Source organism: Polyodon spathula, chromosome 7, assembly GCF_017654505.1.
Source record: "Polyodon spathula isolate WHYD16114869_AA chromosome 7, ASM1765450v1, whole genome shotgun sequence".
Lineage (NCBI taxonomy): Eukaryota > Metazoa > Chordata > Actinopteri > Acipenseriformes > Polyodontidae > Polyodon > Polyodon spathula.
In genome coordinates this window covers 18389653-18410382 of record NC_054540.1, presented here as the reverse complement: position 1 = coordinate 18410382, position 20730 = coordinate 18389653, and the positions used below count along the sequence as shown (strand labels likewise).

The following is a 20730-nucleotide window of genomic DNA, read 5'->3' as shown; positions in this document are numbered from 1 at the left end:
ATACAAGTGGTTTAGGCAAACAGCAAACAAAAATGTGTGATACAAATCTTTTTACCACAGTTTTCTAGAACGTAAAAAAAGGGCATTTTTCTTTCATAGAATGGGAATGGTTAATTTTATAAAGTTTTAAAGCAATTAGCTGGTAAGACTAGAAATGTAGCATCAGTAAAATGTAATGATATGCAGGTAAACCTACCTGCTGTACTGCAGTGTATCTCACTGTGTAAGAGTAGTCATGGTTATCAATGATCTCAAAGTCTCGCACTGCTTCTCCTTTTACGGCACCACTAAAATTAACATCCAGTTTAGCCTTGCCAGCGCCCTTAGTGAAGACTGTGAAATGGGTTGGTTTGCCCACCTCCACACCTGCAATAGAAATGTAATACTGATTCATCAGAAAGAGTTGTGGGATATCGTCATGCCTCAGTTGAGTTGTGGCTTCACCAACCTGAGAAGTGCAGATATCTTAGAAAGACACACACCCTGAAGTGCCATATTGCGATTATAAAATGGCTAAGGTCAATTGAAATTAAAAACAAGTAACAAAAATAGGTTTAAAGAGAACAGTGTCCTTAGATATAGCCTTGGCTATGAACTCACATCGCTCATTTGAAATGAGCAGGAGGATTATTCTTGTCATTGAATAAAATGTAATATTTCTGTATTCTTACTAATGAGGATGCAATATCATTTTTGGTACACTAGTTATAAACTTATAAAACTTTAATCTTGGATAAAGGCATATTAAGGACACTACATAAATTGATGGTTTTCTACTGTCACTGCTACCATCATGTCATGTGTGACTGAGTTCTTACCAGTTTTGCTGAGTCCTGGACCTTCTGCCTTCACCTTGTTGGCATCGTGGGATGGGTCAACTTTAATCCGGAAGGGGCTCAAGGGAATTTCCTAAATTCACAAAGATATTATATTATCCATTATGCACAGTGTGTTACACTCCAGCCAGAATTTTTAAGTACACACATTTTTGCTTCAGCAATATCTACAGAATCAAGCAGATTGCAACACATGGAAAAAGACACTAGATGTTTGATGTTTATTACCTGGTCAGCAAACAGCACCATGATAGTGTAGCGGCCTGCACCAGGTGGGGTGTATTTCACAGTGAAGGTGTCATTGTCGTTCTTAATGATGTCAAAGTCAATGTCAGCCTCTGCAGGCCCCACAACTCCTGGGGCGCACTTAATTCCAATGCTCACATCACCTAAACAATGCAAACAGAATGTGAATTTATACTGCATACTTCTAATTTGAACAGAGACCTCAATTCCACTTTAAAGAATCTTTTCCAATTTATAAGGGTAAAAAAAAGTCTTACCCTGCCCTGCTTCACCACAGTCCACTGTGAAGTATGTGGGTTCATTTGCCTTGAGTCCTGTCTTTTCAACTCCAGGGCCGTACACCTTGACATGTTCCGGGTGGCTGCCTTCTCCAATGTTAACCTGAGAGTAAGTAACATGTTGAATGAAGATAGGTATGGGTGGTACATTCAATACACTCAATGCACTTCATTGTCATTCGCCTGACCTCGATCTTTCATTTGTTTCTCTTACCCTGAATGGACTGTGAGGGATGTTGACTTCGCCCCATGTAATGATGATGGTGTGCTTGATTGGTTTAATGGGGATATAAACACAGATGAATGTGTTGTCTCCATTATCAGTAATCTTGATATCGATGGGGATACCTTCAGCATCCTAAAAAAATATAATAAAAAAGAGACATACTTCTAACGTCTTTCACATTGCTAACAGTTTTTTTTTGTTTGTTTTTACCGCAAATGTGTCTTACCTGTGCATAGATCTTGAGTTCTGCCTTGCCTGCTCCCCGGGCATCAATGGTAAATGTTGCTGGTTTGTTAACAATACAGCCTGTTTGCTCCAGTCCTGGGCCATAGGCTTTAACCTAGGTTAAGCACATACAATGAAATTGGTATTTCAATGTACCAACACCATGAGATATTTAATGTACCATCTACTGACCCTTGAGATACAGCTTTTTTAATGTAAAATACCTTTTCTGGGAATACGTCATTGACAGCGGGAAGGATGTGAGCCATGAAGGGGCTGTCTTTGATATCCTCATCATCACAGATGACATGGACGGCATAGTCACCAGGCTCGGTCGGCCAGTAGCGAACATCGCAGGAGCCGTCACCTTTGTCGTCGCATTCAATTTTAGCCTGAGAAGGACCCTCAATGGAGAAACCTGATACGAGAACGAGGGGGATTCGGTATTTTAAGTTAAAAATGAGACCTGAAAAGAAATGAGATCTGTCTGGCAGTATCCATATCCTATGTACCTTACTTATTAATCACTTTGTATAAAAGAACATTGTCAATGAAATTGCCCACCACTGTAACGTGAGAAATGTTTACTCAACAGTCCACCTGAGAGATAACTTGGAAGCTTTACCACAGAACTACATTGCTACAGTATGAGCCCCAGCACAATACTGTATATTCATGAGGTTCTAGTTCTTAGTTACACTGGCCTAAATGGTATATCCCTCAGTGAAGAGGTAGAGTAAAACCGAGCTTCAGTTATGGCAACACAAGCAATATGCTGACAAAGTTAGGGATGAACTCACAGCCGTTCTACTTCCATCAGTAAGTATAGCAATAGTGACCTGCAGAGTCTCTCCCTGGGGAATGCATTATATTGCAGAAAAACAGTCAGTAAATACTAAATTAAAATGCAATGTACTATGTTTATTGCATTGCCCTTGAGCTTTGTAAATGTGGAAAAATAGGGAAAAGAACCAAGTTTTAATTAAAGTTGCTGGGTTTTTATTAAAAGTATTAGTTGAGGCTGCCAGAGTAAACTTAACTGCAATACTCTTCTTGTCAAATCAGGCAACAATTAAAGTGATGCTCTATAAAATCTAGTTTTCTCATAAATATTTTCCTAACAGATGGCTTTCACACAAAAACAAGATTTACAAGATTTTCTTTTTACTTTAGATTTTCCTAGATTACTTTTCACTCTCAAGCCTATTTAACAAAAGTCTAACATACTTTAAATACATGGAGTCGGAGGACTTGATGACCCCCAAGAGCCTTGACCTTTACTGGTTATGTTCACAGCAGTGGGTGGAGGGGCCAGGCCCTGCATCCACTCATCTGTTAACATTTGCTGTTTTTCTCAACTGTTAGAAATTTAAAACACTACAGCCAAGGCAAAAAGGAAGGCTGGAACAAAAGAATCTCAGTGGGAGAAATGGTAATTAGGTCAGATTAAAAGAAGAAAGGACAAAATATTTTTTCTTTATTGAAGCAAACATGATTATATTGTTTTTTTTTGTCCTAATACCTGCCAATAGTTGCTTAAAGCAGGTTTTGCAGCAAGATAAAATGCAAAGAAGGAATACATTAAATCTACCTTTTTTCCTATTTGCAAGTATTCTTCAATGACTCTCATGACTTACCAAGTGTCCCCACTTCAGTTCCGATGGCCTCCACCACAAAGTCGGCCGACTTGCCCACCATGCCAGTCTCCAAGCCAGGGCCCCAAGCTCGCACCTTCTGTGCCCCAGCTTCAGCACAGACCTGGACCTCGAAGGGGCTGTGAGCACACAGCAGGATTTAGAGGGGTCACAAACAAACCTGAATATCTGTACCAAAAAAATGATTGCCTCTGCCTGTTCCCTTTCCTTGTTCTGTATAAATCTTAATGCTTGTTAGGCAGTCAACCCATCACAGCTTTTCATTAGCTGGCTCACTCACCAGCTTATCACTGCAATATTTGTCAGTTACATATGCTTGGATAAGAAGAACTGTTCTTCAGTTTTAAATATGGAAAATACATCTTAGAAAATACATCATAGGTTATACTGTATACGACTGGTAAATTACGTGATATATTCTTCTCTCCACAGGAAATAACTTCCAGGAAGTACTCTAAAAATGACAAAGGCTGAAGGAAATTACTCAAAGCATGTTGCAAAAAAGTAATCCCTTGTAAAACAAAAATACAGAACACTCATCAAAGGTTACTTAAAGAGCATTCTTAAAGGTTTTATATTAATCTATAAATATATATCATAAGATATTCTCCCAGTAATATATATATACCTATATACTTCAATTTATATATATATATATATTTAATATATATAATATATATATATATATGTGTGTGTGTGTTTTTTTTCAGACACGTTTTTTTCAGACACGTCCACGATTAGAGCCTACATTCCCATTTACTCAAACACACTCCTCCATACCTTCTTGGGATAGTGCATCCTCCCCAAGTGATAGTGATAGTGTACTTTCCCGAGATCACAGGGTAATATTCACAATATATTCACATTCAAACACTCCTTCACTGACTTCAGTGACTTTCACTGGTTCCTCTGTGCCTTCTACCAAGAAACAAACAAACAAACAAAAAAAAAACATTAGTCACACTGAATTCAAGGATGAATATCACTTACAGTATATAATGTAGAGAAATACCAGACCTGTCCTGTCATATATAACTTTTGTTTTATGTTGCCATGATACAGATAAATCAATTAGTTTAGTGAAAAAAATACATTATAAATCCTGCCTTTGAAAATTCAGTAGCTGTAAGAAATCTACAGTATGCACTGTCAGTTGTATGATGTAGCAAACCACATGCCATAATTTAAAATTAGTCAAGGTATGGCTATAAATAAATATATTTATGGGTTGGCGACTTACTTGGCCCTTTTACAAGCACTTTAAGCTCTCCACTTCCGGCTCCTTTGGTGAACACCTTGAAGTCAGCCACCTCTTTCACCCGGACCCCTTTAGGCTGCAGGCCTCGGCCTGTAGCCCGGCAGGCATTGGGGTTGCAGGCTGTTAAAAAGAAGAACACATACACAGGTGTGAAAAAACTACATCAAACCTGTGGCAAACTGACACACAAAATCCAATCTTCAGGCAACTGGAGGTGTGTGTTAGTTCTAAAATTGACATTAACACTTGTCCACAAGCCAATTAAAAAAAAAAAAAAACTAGGCACAGGAAGATTGCAAATTTGAAGCAAAACAAAACAAACAAAAACAAACCACATGTACAATAACTGCATTCAGAAAGGTGCTGTCTGCATCAAAAAAACGCTGGTTTCATGCTGTACTCTTCTAAAAGAAAACTGAACAGCAGCAGTGTTTACAAAATAAATAAATAAATAAATAAACAAACAGCCAGAAAGGTACTCAGAAACACAGTGAAATTAAGAATGTTCCATGCAGCTGCTAAAGCAGTATTTAAACTAGAGTTGTAGGCTGGGAATCAAGCTACATTATACACGACTTAATCCACTGGTGCTTTTGAATAAGCAAATTAATTAGAAATGAGATGGCTTCTCAAAAAAGTGTAACAAAAAGGTATACTAAATACATAATGGGAAAAAGGGAAAAAATGTGGTGTAAATGCGAAAGAAAAAACAAACCACAGCCAAGTGATTATGGATGCCGGCTGCAAAGACGTGATGCTGGTTGTGGAGAGTGCAAGTCATGTGTTTTTCCACATGACGAGAAATTGAAACATTCTTTTCCAGCTGGCCAAGTTGAGCAGTACAAATAAATGTTCAGAGAATTGAGCTGTCACTAGCAAGAGCAGTACAGCTACAGCTGAATAACTACAGTACATATATACAGTACATGTACAAAACTGTTCTGTGATTATCAGTAAAGTTTGTCCAGTATCAAGGCTTATTATAGAAGGGAAAAGGATCTGTTGTAGTTTTACACCCATGTTCAGTAAAAGCATTCAAAATAGGGGGGAAAAAAATCAAGGAAAAGTTTTGAAATTACTTTGAAACTTCCAAATACATTTTTGGTTTATCAAGGAAATCATAACAACCATGAAAGATACATTTACATCAAGATACATCAAAAGCCAGTGTTGTAAATGTACCTAAACTGAGCCTTGAGCCTCAGAAGAAGAAACAAATGTAGGTAATTTTGTTTTCATTAAAACAGTGAAAGGGCTTTCTTTTGACCTATCACCATGAGTCTTTGCAAAACTACAAAAAAATGTTCCTACTGAAAAAAGCACCCTTGTATAAGCCTAGGCAAGAAACAAAGAAAGAAAGCTGCATTTCTTGGGACTGCAGAAGGCAAAGCGTCAGCACATGCCAACAAGCTCTGAGGCAGTGAGTCCCGACAATGGACAGACTACACAGGCACAAGCCACACCAGCGGCTCGTACTAACTTGGTTGCCGTGGTTTAGGTGGAGTTGGGGGTGGGGCTTTCTTTGGCTTTTCAGTTGGTGGAGTGTGTATAGACTGAGGGATAATCTGAATAGCTGGAGCCCCAGCTGGCTGGACAGACGGGGGAGCTAGAAAAACAGACAGGCAAGAGTAACAGGGTTTCACATAGGTCACAGCTGATAGAAGCGCCTGATTCTGATCTCTCATTCTCTTATTGGTTTAAAAAAAAAAATCAGGACTACTATTGCAAACACACCAGAGGAAATGATACATGTTATTAATAGCTTCAGTAACTACAAAGCAAAGGTTTTAGATCTGACCTAGAACTTCACCTTCAATAGCACAGCGTCCCAGCAGGTCATGCTGTGATACAGGTACAGTAGACCCAGTTGCACTCTCTCATTTTATTCTCTCACAGTTAAATATCATAAGGATTTTTTTGTTTGTTAAGGAATTGCACACCGGTATTACATAAAGTATATAAAGTGTCAAACATTATTTTTGGAATGAACACTAAAACTACCAGAACACTTGTTCCACACTGATACAGTAAAATCATATTACAATTTTCTGATACGTCCAGAACTGAAAACTCTGTTGCAAGATTTGAAAGATAAAGGAAGGGAAAAACAAAGGAAGAGAAAGAGAAAGGAAGTACATACGTTGATTATTAAGAGACAGAAATATTTACATGAAACCCCTTTTCTTCCAGCTAAAGGTTTAGTGTAAGAACTTTGTTTCTGGCATAGTCAATAAATCAAAGACATAAATATAATCTTAAGTAATCTCATTAAGCCTACCTTCTGATATGTTGACAGTAAAAGGACTCTTGGGGATTTGGGCCCCAGCGAAGGTGACAAAAACAGTGTGGGGCCCTTCCAGCATGGGGCGATAGGTACAGCGGTAAATGCTGTCCCCTTTGTCTTCCAGGATGACCTCCACTGTGTCACGACGGCCCTGGGGGTCCACAATGATGACGCCCACATCTCCTGCTCCAGCACCTTGTAGAGGAGGAGAGAGAGGTCAAGAGTTTACATCAGAACTGAATTCATTTTCCATGATTTGTTTTTAGTATTCTGAGCTTTACTCAATTCCCTGCAATTAAAACCGCAGACAACACTACTGCAAGGTAGCCTATAACCATTATTGTACCGGCTGTGTAGATGTCAAAGTAGGCGGGCTTATTGGCAATGTTTCCTACAGGCTCCAACCCGGGTCCCCGAGCTGACACTTTGTTGGGATCTCCCAGTGCCATGGAAACATTGACCATGAAGGGGCTCTTGTCAATGTTCTGACCTGCAAACAGCACTGTCACCTAGAAGAAGAGGAGGATGAAGGGTTTCAGAGCACCGGTGGTTTATCTGTATCCAACAATCATTTAAAAACAACATTTGTAGCTTAAAGTTCTACTACTGTGATATCAATCTGGAGAGTGACAGCAGTTATTCCTAGTATCTCTGTTTCCCCACGTGATTAAGACATTTGACTAACTCCTATTTGTGTTACATAATCAATTATTCCAGGTCAAATTCACAAAAGTATTCTGAAATGAAACCTTTAGCACGTTCCCTTATAAAATTTTGCAATGGTGCAGTTTCTAATTCTTTTCCCATGATTTAACTCTTTGTTTACTTACCAGTGATTGGCCATGCTTGTCTGCCCTTTATCATACTGTAGGTACGATTTTACAGATTATTACTATGCTTTATCAATGATAAGCAGCAGTAAACTTTTAAAATGATAATTTCAGACAAGTAAATTATCAACTTGCCCAAGCTCAGTAACATCCTTACCTTATGAAGTCCTGCAACCTTGGGGACATAAGCCACAGAGTAGGTTCTGTTTTTGTCATTGTTGGCAATAACTCTGGCCTTGAAATATACAAAAGAAATATATATTTTATTGAAAAATGCTCTCATTTCAATGATTGAAAAACAGCACATGAAACAGGAAACAAAACATAAAACCGCACATTTGTAAATCTATATATAGGAATACGTAAATGTTATTCTTCAAAAATAAAAATTTTCATACCTCCTCGTTATGCCCTTCTGGGTCCTCCACATAGACCAGCACCTCTCCCAGACCAGCATCAACCGTTTCCACAGTGAACTCTGCAGGCTTCAGCACAATATTACCGTGGGGCTCGATACCTTAAGCAGATACATGTGTTCAGGAATTATTTTTTAGAATGTACAAAATAAAATATTCTTATTTTCGAACTCTAACAGACATGTAGCTGAAGAAACTTGGAAATAAAGAAAACAATTTTCTTAAAACTTAAAATGATCAATTTTCAAGAACTTTCAGAGGAAACAACTGAGGTACAGCATACACCACAAATACCTGAACTGATAAAAGCACTAATTCTTCAAATAGAGGTAATTATGTGGAATTACTTTCTCTGATTTGTGACAGCTTGTTAAGCAATCACTTGTCAACAGCCACAGTATTCTCAGGTACCTGTAACACGATTCCGAATGGCTTAAACTCTTCAGTGCCTCACAAGTACAAGCAGGAAGCCAAGTATGTAGCTATGTAAACAACTGATGTTCTGTGAAAATGTGTTATATTTACTAAAATAAAAATAATAATAAAAATGCTTTTAAAAAGACCAAATTCCCATTGTCTTTTTTATTTTTTTATTCTATTTTTTTTTAGTATTACTATGCAGGACAACAGCTATAATATCGTTACCTTTATTAAAAATGTACACGGATTAATCTACCAATTAATCAACTAATGCCCATAAATTAACCAATCAAAATGTGTGCTTGATTATATAGTAAGTACAATATGTTAATTATGAAGTATTTGCTGTAAAGCTTTGTCTATTTTCACTGGATTTAATATGTTTTGATATGTTATATATTCAACACGTCAAGGTTCAGATTTGCTAGAAGGTAGCTATACAGCAGTAAAGATGCCTGTGATGCTAGGTGAATGCAGTCTTGTTTCTCTGTCTTCTTTCTTACTCAGTGTCAGTGCTGCTATACTGTGTTACTGGGTGAGCCCTCTCATACCTGGTCCATAGGCCCTGGCTTTCTTTGGGTTCAGCTGTTTGGATTGGAGTGGAGCCCCAGGCTTCAGCTTGGCTTTGGGAAACTGTGACAAGTAAGTCATCACAGAGTGCTCATCTACATTGGGGTCGACAATCTCCTCAGGAGCGATCACCTGCAGCACAATAAGATACTCGTTACAACAGCAACAGTTTTAGCTAATCACAAAAAAATAGCTGGCATCAACTTTTTTATTTGATCAAATTAACAAATGAGTTTTGTACTCTAGAAATTCCACCACTCATTTAGCTTATTTAATTAAAATAAAACTATTTTGCTGCTACACAGTGTTCCGCATACAAGAACCCACAAAAAAGAAAACCTAATCAGGAAAAACGATTACAAGTATGTACATGTAGGTATAAATAAACTATTTAAAAAAGAAAAAAGTCCTTTGAGTATAAGGGAATTTTAATTTGGTCTGCATGGATTTTTTTTTTGTTTTTGTAAGAAGGTTAAAAAAAATCACAGAGAATTAGGCCTCAACTAACACATGTCCTTTCTAGTGCAAACACAACTAAGATAAAACACTTCCTTTATTGATTTATGTTTCATCTGAATTCCATTTAGATTAGAATGTGTTGCTTTCTTCAATAGAATTATTCAGGTCTAAATATAAAACAATATTAAAATAAAATAACAAAATGCATAGTCGTAACTCGTTTGGTGACAACTTAAAAGTTGTAGGAACTCAGTTTTGGAGGTATCTAAGTGATTCCCCCCCCCAAGGATTTCAACCAAAGTAACCCTGGAACAACCTTCACACTAAAATACTATTCGCTGTACTCCTGAGATGTAACCCAATCTCTGGTAAATCTGTTTGCACAATGTTTGATAGCAAGTGCAATGCTCTGAAGAGAACACTATTTGAAATATCTTCAGGATGAGATGCAGCTCTCCCACCTAGTTGACACCCAATAAGATTAAACCTCATTTAGACAAGACATTCCACAGGCTCCATGACTCAGTCCTACTGCAATCTCTACAATGCACTAACCCCCTCCACTGAGATTGGTCTGCACCACCTCATACCAGTTGACCTCCCTTTCAACTCCAAGCCTAGACAAAATTCAGACCGCTTGCTCGGAAAACTAACATTGTAAAAAAATGTAGGTTTGTTTATCTGGAAAAAATAAATTGATTTGTGAACAGGGAAAATCTGAGAACCCAAACTTGTGGAGACTAAAGATAAAGCAATTAATACATCAATACCATCTGGACCTCTGAAATAACAATGTGACTTCCATCAGATCACTTCCATACAGTACCTGAGGCACACCCAGCCAGTCATCAGCCTGCTGCATGGCTTCCCTGGCATTCTCCACAGGCTGGTTAGGGTCCCAGGATTCCCAATCAGGGCACAGACCTGTAGAGAAGAGAAGAACAAGTCATATATTGTTACTGACCTTCACTCAAAGGGATGACATGAGGAAAAATGTGTGTATCAATGTTGTGGTGGAGCCTTTATGACTTTGCAATAATGAAATTGGTCAGTTCTTTTTTTAGATAAGTGATACACATTCTTTATTGCTCACTAATATAGCAGGCCCTCCAACATCACATCCTTGTATACAAAAGGTAATTCCTAAACAGAATTTACACCATGTGACCTACTTGCACAGAAAGGAGGCTACTTAGCCAACCTTAAGATGATATTACAGAGGGGCTTAATTATGGAATCATTCTTCAAGTTAAAAAATTACAGCCCAATATTGCTTGCTGGCAGCAAAAATTGTACGATGAAAACAGGTGACAAAATAAATCAGGTTTTCCACTTCTGAAACAGGGCTTTAAATGTTTTAATAGGTCTTCAGCTGAGCTCAAGATATTCTTTATGAGGCCCTCAGTTTTTCCCCTCAGTTTGGACAACATGGCAATTTGTTCTTGGAATCCCAGTGCAGGGCCACTCTGGTCCAACCTGGCAAACCTTCCAAATCTTCTATAGTTTAACAAAAAAGTTTATTTTGTGGAGGAGACACACACATTCAAATAAAGAGATTACTGTTACTGATTACGGATTACACATAGAACTTTGTATTAAATGCGCTCAACACATATTACAGCTACAGTGTAATTAAAGTATTTCAAAATCTGTAACTCCTTGGCTGCCCAAATTCTACTTCCTCAAAGCTGGGCCTATATCCTAACTTGTTGTTTTAGTCCCTTGGCTTTCTCAGAGTTCAAAAGGAATTTTCCAAATCTGTAAATCACAGAAACTATATTTTCAGGGAGCGAGTGGGAACATGATTCAACTACTATAAATACTATGACAAAATGTATGCTACAATGCAGGGGATTCCAATAGAAGGTAGTGAAGATATATATATATATATATATATATATATATATATATATATATATATATATATATATATATATATATATAATGATTTAAGGGCTAGAATTGGTGTTGACTGTAAGAAAATGTTCACTGTCATGTAAAATACTATTTGTAACAGTTTGCAGTTGAACTGCTGCTACCAGTGCTTTCTTTAAATGCTTTATTGATAGCACTGATGTATCTAGATTTTATTTTTTTAAGTATGCAAGAATTTGCCCATTTCTAATTGTAAAAAAAAAAAAGAAAAAGCTACCTGGCTCTAGAGATTTTACGATTGGCTGCATCGCCTGAAAATTGAATAATTACTCTAGCCTCAACCACTCTATGCCACAGATCTATTACATACTGGCATGCACTATTACTGTATAAACATGTTCTTTAGAATAACTAAAACAAATGCCCTTTATGGTTATACATATTGCAAGCACTGGTTGGCTATATTCTCTGCCCTTGTGCTCTTGTATTACCCACTTACAAGCACAATCGGATACAGCACTGTGTTTTATTGCTATTTTGGTGCACAGCAGGTAAATCTTATTGAAACACATTAATCTCCTGCATACCTCCTGTGCATTAACAGCTTTGCTCCCTCCAATCTCTTGCTGACACAATTGAACACTTCCTCTGTTAAAAATATCTTGTTGCAATAACAAAGTGTTTTTTGACCGAATCATGGAAAAAGCTGTGAGGCAGTGTTAAGATCCTTACGCAAGGGAAAACAAGTTTAAAGGGCTTGTTGAAGGTGACAGGATATACTACTTTGTTTGAGGAGCTGTTATTAAGAAAGGTATGGTATATACAAATTTGATTACAAAAAAAAACTAAATGAACAGTTTCTATGTTCTGCATAGAGTACATGTTGGGGTGGGGCAAACAATATTTTTGACACACTTCTAGACACTTTTGTTTTTTTATTATTATTGCTTTCTAGACACTTTTGGTTTTTTATTCCTCTGAACAAATAACATTTACTGGATTGGGTACCAAGTCCAATTTAAAAAAATGAAAATCATTTTGGAGACCCGTTGCTACAATCCTACAATATGAAATACATAACAAATAATAACTTACAAAAGTACTGTGTGAAAAGTTCAGTTACCAAAATACAGATCAATACAAACACTGACTCCTATTTAAAACTTCACTCACTGGAGACTCTCCCTGCTAAGTAAAAAGGAATTCAGGCCTAATTTGGAAAGCAGGTCCCTAAAATGAAATAAGACCTGGGCCTAAAATTATTACCTAGTCCTGAGAGACCTGTACTCAGCTGTCAACCACAGCCCCAGTCTGGCCCACTGTGTTTCATAAACTGAAACCTTTACCACGAAATTTCGGTACTTGACTACACCCCAGTTTGACAAGAGCAGTTATAATTAGATCTACATTGCAGGAGACTAAGGGGGGAGCCACTTCTCGGTCAATGGGTATCCCAGGGTCAACCACTGCATTATAGCTCTACCAAAATGTCAAAACATTTATTTTAAATAAAGAAAGCAGATACCACCCCTCTTGATCTATCCCTCCTACTATACACTGGACTTGCCAGACCCACGTTACTGTATCCTCAGCTAATACACTATCCTCGCACTATAGCACTACTAATATGTCATTGTAGATATAACTTGTTGTAATCCTAACTTGTTGCATACTAGTTCTTATTGTATTTTAGTAGTATTATTTGCACTTGCTGTAAACTATACTGTATTTAAATATCAGCCTTGCATTGTAGCCCTGTACTGCCCTGTAACACCTGTAAGTCGCCTTGGATAAAAGCTTTTACCAAACACATAAATAATAACGTATGTATTATTTATTATATTATTTACAGTTGATGTGCTGTCTTCTATATTGACCAGTCTTCATAAATGATCTGCTGTCAGGCCAAGGAGCTGCGTGTGCTGTATTGGGGGAAAGTTAACCCTTACCTGGCGCACAGTTGTCCACCAAGGCACCCAAAGCTTTGCCGTCCTTCCAGTCTCTGTGAAAATTGGTGATGGGCATCTGCGGGATCTTGTTCTGGATCCATCCCAGCAGCCTTTGCTTAGGCGTCTGTTTCTTGGCGTCCTCCTCGTCCTCATCCTCCCACATGGGCATGGAGATGGAGTAGTGCAGGATGAGGGTCCAGATCAGACCCAGGATCAGCTTCAGGTTCCCATCTACAATAGCTTTGCTGTCTGTCAGGGAGAATCACAACAAGAACTATGTTACAGGAACCCATAGCGATAACTTTAGCTTTACCCAGACTATTAATCAACCCACATTTATAACATATCTGGCTCAACAAAGCAGGCCAAAAATATGGCTCTTTATGGGTTTTTTCTGCTGTTTAGCTTTTGAAATGTATCTAAGGGTTTCTTATTCAGTTGTTTTTGTTAACACTACAGTATGCCAGTGAGACATGAAAATAAATGTATATGTGTAATAAATGTACACAAAGCACAAAAAAATAAGTCTTATCGAGTGATGCTTTTAGGACGTTCCTATTTTCAACTGAGCCGCTCGTGCACTCTTTCTCACACGGTTTCCATTTAGGGTTAAACTCAGCCATGCAGGTTCGTCTATAATCAAAGGTTAAACTTTTCAAGGCTCAACTTTGACCTGAGATTTGTATGAAAACCTGGCCATTTGAGTGTCCAAAGTGGCTAATCAATCTCTTATAATCCTTTTTTTTGGAATACTAAAATATTCACTGCCGCATCTTAAGGCATAGTTATTGCCGTCAACATGAAAGTGTAACACCAAGAAGATGAAGCACAGAGATATATAACCTCCTATTTTGACTTTTTTTTTAAATTTGCAACAGACTTTTTTTGAAATTGTGCTGTTTATAGTATTTAAGATAATTATAGCCTCTTCGATATGACATTATTTTTCACCAAACAGATAGTTAAACATGAATGAATCTGAGTATAAACAGACTGTATTGGTTAGGGTTGGTTTGGCAATATTCCATCATTGAAACCAGCTGTTTTAAACAATTTTGCAATCAGGAAAGTATAAGTAGTATGCCTAAGAATCTTCAATGGAGCAAAATGCCAGTTGCTTAAATAATTTTTTTTGTCTAAAATACAATGCACATAACTCAAGACATATCCAACACTGGTCTGTTCTGGCCTCTCTGGGGTGAAACACTGCAGGTCTGTTTTCAATAAACATTGTAGCTGCAGCTCCCCACCTCTTCAATTTCCTTATTATCCTATCTGAAAAGGGCATTTTCTGTATCAAGTGCTCTTTTTAAATCTCCTTAAAATGCTTCTCAGTGATAACTACATTTTAGGCATGTGTTTATAATGACTACTGTAAGTATGGAATGCATGTTTGTTTCAGATTATTTCAATTGTAAAACTAAATTACCATGTGCTGTAACAAACTTAATTCTACATGGAATTTACTTGCACATGTATAAATATAACCCTTAATAATACACTATAAATACATTATCTATAATATAAACACCATCATCTTTTTTAACACTTACAGTATCTTATTAAGGCATTCAAAATTATTCTGTACTATGTACTGCATACCAGTTACTGTACAACGACTGTGGATTGCTTAATTGCACTGCTGTACAGCAAGTTCCTGTTTCATTAGGGTGCTTATTTTTTTTAGACGCTGGTCCCAGTATTGACTGCAATATTCAACAAGCACCTCCTGTGTAAAGTTGGTGGAATTTCACATGCGCAAACCTCTGAGCTAGTGAGTGCTATATGGAGTGCACTGCATTCCAGGCCTAGATCAGATAGCATGGGATACTAGCGCTCTGTAACTAATTCTGAATGAGCTGGCTCCCTCTCGCTAGGAGGGAGTAGTTGACTACCTCAGCATCTCCATTCATGGAGCACTAGAATAGGGATGGCCTTGATATTCACAATTAAATCACATTATATTTTAAACACTGTTAAACCCTAATGAGAGCACGCCTTTCCTTCCATTTCATTCTATTCCTTCCTTCCATTATTTCACACTAATATTATAAAATATTATACTATTAAATATGGAGCTAAACACATCTCCTTATGTCTGAACTGAATACTGTGGTAATTGGTGTCACAGGCGTTAAATTTGCTATATGGGTAAAACTATTAAATGTATTGTTTCAGAACATATGATCCTAGGTTATAACCCATTAATTATTAAAACATTTGAGTTGTTTAATTTTATTAGGTTTTCTGTTTACATTGAAGCACCAACACAGTATCAGGAGTTTAAAGAATGTACAGATAGTTAAATAAATAATTTTTAAAACTGACTTTATATATTATTATATTTTATTAGAATAACTGGGATTGTGAAGAGAGAATCTGCATCATTATCAAAATATTTAAATCAGTATTGGTATGTAAGTTTTCTGACACTTTCAAATCCTAATATCCATTCCAATATTTTCCCCAGACCCATAGCATTTGTCAACAGCCAAGAATAAAGTGCAATATTTTTGTTGTTTTTTTCCCCCTCAAAGAGCTTAGCAAATGGTGGTTATTTTGTGTTTTTAGTTTTGAAGTGAATTCCTGTAAGAAGGGGCTTAAATACTGTAGTGAGAAGTCAAGGTCATCCTTTGATAAAGTTTGTTGTTATGTTCGGTTGCCAGGGAAAACAGAAGCCTGTAATCATGTTTAAAAAGATGGAAAGAGAGAGAAAGAGAAAGAATATCGCATGCTACTTCCTAAAGGTGCAGAGGCCAGCAGACTCTATGGTCATTTTAAAACAGTAGCTTGCACAAAAAGGGATCAATTCCCCTGAATATTTTTTCCTCCCAAAGTGCTATTTATTAAGATGCAGCAAACACAACAGAAGGGGCTGACATTTCCACCAAATCTGTCTTATTAGCAAATGCCATTTCGATTGTTTATCTTGTTCAGTCTCATGTCAAGAAACCAGCTGTTATTTTCTTTAAATCTTCAAATGCTTACAGAAGAAAATATTTTCCAACTGCATTACACCTGAGCAGTAGCATCTCCTTTTTTTCTGTAATGATACTGGATGCAGTGAAAATAGCCTAAATTAAGTCAAACTAGCAGCTTTATGTTTGAGTTCCCAATTTATTCCAATACATAAACCAGAAGTGTAGAGTAACCAATTCCTAGAAATCAGTACTGAATAGATGTAAAACTTCATAATACAGGGAAATGTAACTTTTTGTGGATTGCAGATAAACACTCCTGCATTATATCAAGACAGCCAGTGGATGCCTTGACATCTATCTCATCACTCACTAAAATAGAACAAGGGTTTTTAATCTAGGACCCAGGATAAAATGCACCAACATAAAAAGTATGTCTGTGCCAATATTTTCATACCACACAATCTGATATTAAACAGCCAGGCAATATCATAAATTCAAGTCACAGTTCCTGAATTGCTGAAGCAATGTTTTTAATTAAATTCTTTAATATTGAGGCATTCAACTGTGGAAACACTTGAAATTGCATCAGTATCAGCCATCAACCAGAAAATGAGTAATCCTGGGCATCCCTCTCTTGCTAGAAGTCTAGCTTTATCATTGCTGTACCTTATCTGAATTGACACTTTCCTGAGGCAACATAAACACACACAGGGTGTCTGGTGGCAGCCATTTCCTGACTTCTTTTCCTGCCTTCTTATCAAGCTTCAGTTCGTGCACTGGACGATTTCCACCCTTTGCATCCTCCTGTCTTGTTCCACCGGCTGTCTCCCCTCAACAAAGCCCTCAAAGCATACAGAGGTGACTGTAATTCCATTACTGTATCATTCCAGTAAAATAAACTGCTATTTCCAACAATAAAACAGCTGGCTGGCCGTACTCCACGGAAACTCACTTTTTCCACAGGAATATTAAAAACACAATGAAGAAGGTCCAGCAAGAAAACAGATGCTCTGAAGCCATTGTTGTACTTGCTCTGATTATTTACCCATTATATAAGTAATTTTAAACTCAAGATAAAAAAGACTGTTTATGACCCAGGAGTTGGTAGCCCTTTAGTGGACCAGAAAAATCAATAGATTGATACCTCCCAAAAGATAGACTGGCCTTATCCTATCTAAATAAACCCCTTAAATGAGTGTTAAGTGTTGAAGGTATCATTATTTAAAAAATGTGTTTAACCAAGATGTACAATATTTCCATCTCTTCTTTGTTTGTAACAATTGCTTTTAATGTGCATTATCTTCTAGTGCTCAAAGCGCAGGAATGGTAGGGCTGATAAAGTATTACCAGTACACTCTGGTAAGAAACTGTTTAGTTTTCCTACATCCCTGGCTCACCTTAAACCAATTGTTTTTTTTTTGTTTGTTTTTTTAATGAGACCAACACCTGGGTCAATATTGTCAAAACCAATTAAACTTTGTAGTTCACTAAATGCTGTACAGGCAGTATAAAAGGCAAAGTCCTTACATATCCAGTTATTTGCTCTTCAGAACAGGATTAAGAGTGTTCTCTTTCAGGATTGTGTCTCTCCAGGTAGGTTGTTTTTGTTGTTAAAACATATATAAACAGGCTCCCGAGTGGTGCATCCAGTAAAGGTGCTCACCGTGGAGTGCAGGATGTGCCCTATAGCCTGGGGATCGCAGGTTCGAGTCCAGGCTATGTCACAGTCAACGTTGACTGGGAGTTCCTAGGGAGTGGCGCACAATTGGCCGAGCGCTGCACGGGTAGGGAGGGCTTAGCAGGGGAATCCATAGCTCATCGCGCATCAGCAACCCCTGTGGCCGATAGGGCACCTATGGTTCGGCAGCGGAGCCACCAGATCTGTGTTGTCTTCCAGCGCTATAGGTCTGGTGGCCTCTCTGTGAATCCGCAGTACGAAAAATGCCGGATTGGCAGGAGCACATTTCGGGGGACGCGTGTTCCAGCCTCCGTTCCCCGAGTCAGCGGGGGGGTTGTGAGAGGTGAGTCGAGGATACAGATATTAATTGGGCACACTAAATTGGGGAGAAAACCGGGGTAAAAAAATGGAGACGACTACATTTAAAAAAAAAAAATAAAAAAAATATATATATATAAACAATACAGAAGTTTTCAGGATAAAAAGAACCCAAGATCATCTTAAAACATGCTGTAATTGGTTGGGCAGTTTAGTACTAATCAGCATCCTTGAGCTACATAATTCTACATTTATTTAAAAAAGGAGTATTGGGCCATGACCAGAACAAGATAAAGGATAGTCACAGTTGTAACTTCCAAATAAGGACATAAAAAATTAAGGCATTACACAGAATCATGGAGAGACCATCAAAAGCTCTGTTTAATGGGCACAACTCTGACCTTTATTGACCTCGGCTAGACAGCCCCTCCTCCTCCCCAGCTGACATGACAGTTACATTTCACAGCTGCAGTCCCCAGGCATCAAGGGTCGCTAAAGCAGGACAAATGTTGAAACTGCAGTGAAACTGCTTGATTCACCCCAACAGGCTATGAATATGCCATATGGAGCCTTTTGTGAAAATCATATTAAACTTAAAATTGACCAACCATGCACTTTGGTATTATGCACCTCTAACTCCAACAGTATTGTTTATTAATAAAAATTCAAACTCTCCTGCAAAAACTATTTCACGTGGAAGGCTTTGAGTCCAATCGTTTAAATCCCACATAAATTGAAAAATATAGAAGACATCTTCCGCAAATCCTACAAGATCTGTTAATAAAAAAATTGCTCTGAACATGTTTATTATCATTCAAAGTATGCAATAAGCCAAGGGATTTGGGATTTGATAGTCTACCCATAGTAAAGCTCATTCAAGGACCCTGAGTCATGAAACAGTGTTAGTAAAGGGATGATTAGTGATTATTCACCCCACCAAAGGAACAGTCCGCAGTTTGTGATTTGTTGAACCATGTGTTGCCCAGTTTTTCAGAAGCAGCTGCAACCAATATATACTTGCCCTTAAAAAGCACAGTTTTTACAAATTGCACACTCACTTATTTAAACAGATAAAGATGATTTTATAGTGATCAAATGTGTTTATAGATGAATTCATATTAATATAAGTCACTTTGTAAATACAGCTAATACATTTTATAATCCTGACAGAACTTTGTAAACAGTAACAAGCTATATAATTGGTTACTGCACAGGTTTTCTACAACTGCCTGGTACAGAAAATAAGATTCAAAGTGTGAGCTCAAGAAACAAACATGGAACAGAGATACAACAGTATTCAATATATTTTCTACTTGGCTTTCCAGAGCAATTATTTACAAAACTCTCAATTCCCAAGGAATGCACTGGGCCTTGTTTAAATTAACAACTGGGGCTTGCAGTGAATTCTATGTTATAGTATAAAAAACGAGTCCTCACAGCTTGTAACAGTTTTCTTTTTTATTTGTTTGCTTTCTGGTAGCTTTGAACCATGGTTACAAATTGGCAAGAGTAATGTTTATATTAAAACGGGTAAATCTCTATTTTTCATCACAAATATTATGATTGTAACCTCAGAAGTTCAGAGATTGACATACTGAAGCAAGCAAAAGCTGCATGACTCCTGACAGCAGTTAGCATTGGACCTGTAATGGCCTTCCAAATCATTTCTAAACACACTGGGTCAATTACAGCGTACCAAATTTAGTCCACTTCATGTGTCTAACTAGTGGATTAAGCAAGTTAAATCCACTTGATTGGACTAAAGTTAATACACCTTCTTATCCCGATTGCAGCGTATCAGATGTTAATCATCACAGCTGGATCATCTGCTGAATCAGACTAAACAAGATCCTGATTGCAGCGTACCAAATCAGATTCGTGATGATCCTGTTCAAGTGGATTAAGTTAGTACTGTGAAGAATAAGACAAAGTTAGTACGCTTGCTTACAATGTTTTGTAAGTGTAAAATGCATTTCCCTGGTACATTTGAAAACTTTATTCTGTACATTTCTTATGTTCGTCTTGTTCGCGTAGTCAGATCCATGAGAATAAAGTCACACAATATATATTTAGGCCATACATTTAAAATACACTTTTTAATCATGTACCTTTGATATCATTTTCAGTTTAAAACAATATATTTTCACTTAATATGCTTTAACTATAAACAATTAATGGTCCATTATCACGCAATTAAACTTTTCTGTGCATTTGCAGCAGAGTCGGCAAATTTAATGAAAGTATGATCTGCCAGTTTGAAATGTGCACAATTAGATGATTATTAGA

The 20730-nt window shown here is 37.4% G+C and overlaps 1 protein-coding gene across 1 annotated transcript in view; it reads right to left on the bottom strand.

Moving 5' to 3' along the window:
* The window catches only part of LOC121318300 (filamin-C-like), a 53560-nt gene that overhangs the window by 21809 nt on the left and 11021 nt on the right, over positions 1-20730 (bottom strand). The window contains 18 exon segments of the mRNA XM_041254817.1: positions 197-366; positions 819-909; positions 1065-1225; positions 1340-1463; positions 1575-1718; positions 1813-1926; positions 2036-2229; positions 3449-3585; positions 4247-4329; positions 4332-4384; positions 4707-4844; positions 7003-7203; positions 7355-7517; positions 7996-8073; positions 8237-8355; positions 9226-9376; positions 10530-10627; positions 13528-13776. Coding sequence (XP_041110751.1) covers positions 197-366; positions 819-909; positions 1065-1225; positions 1340-1463; positions 1575-1718; positions 1813-1926; positions 2036-2229; positions 3449-3585; positions 4247-4329; positions 4332-4384; positions 4707-4844; positions 7003-7203; positions 7355-7517; positions 7996-8073; positions 8237-8355; positions 9226-9376; positions 10530-10627; positions 13528-13776 — 2468 coding nt within the window.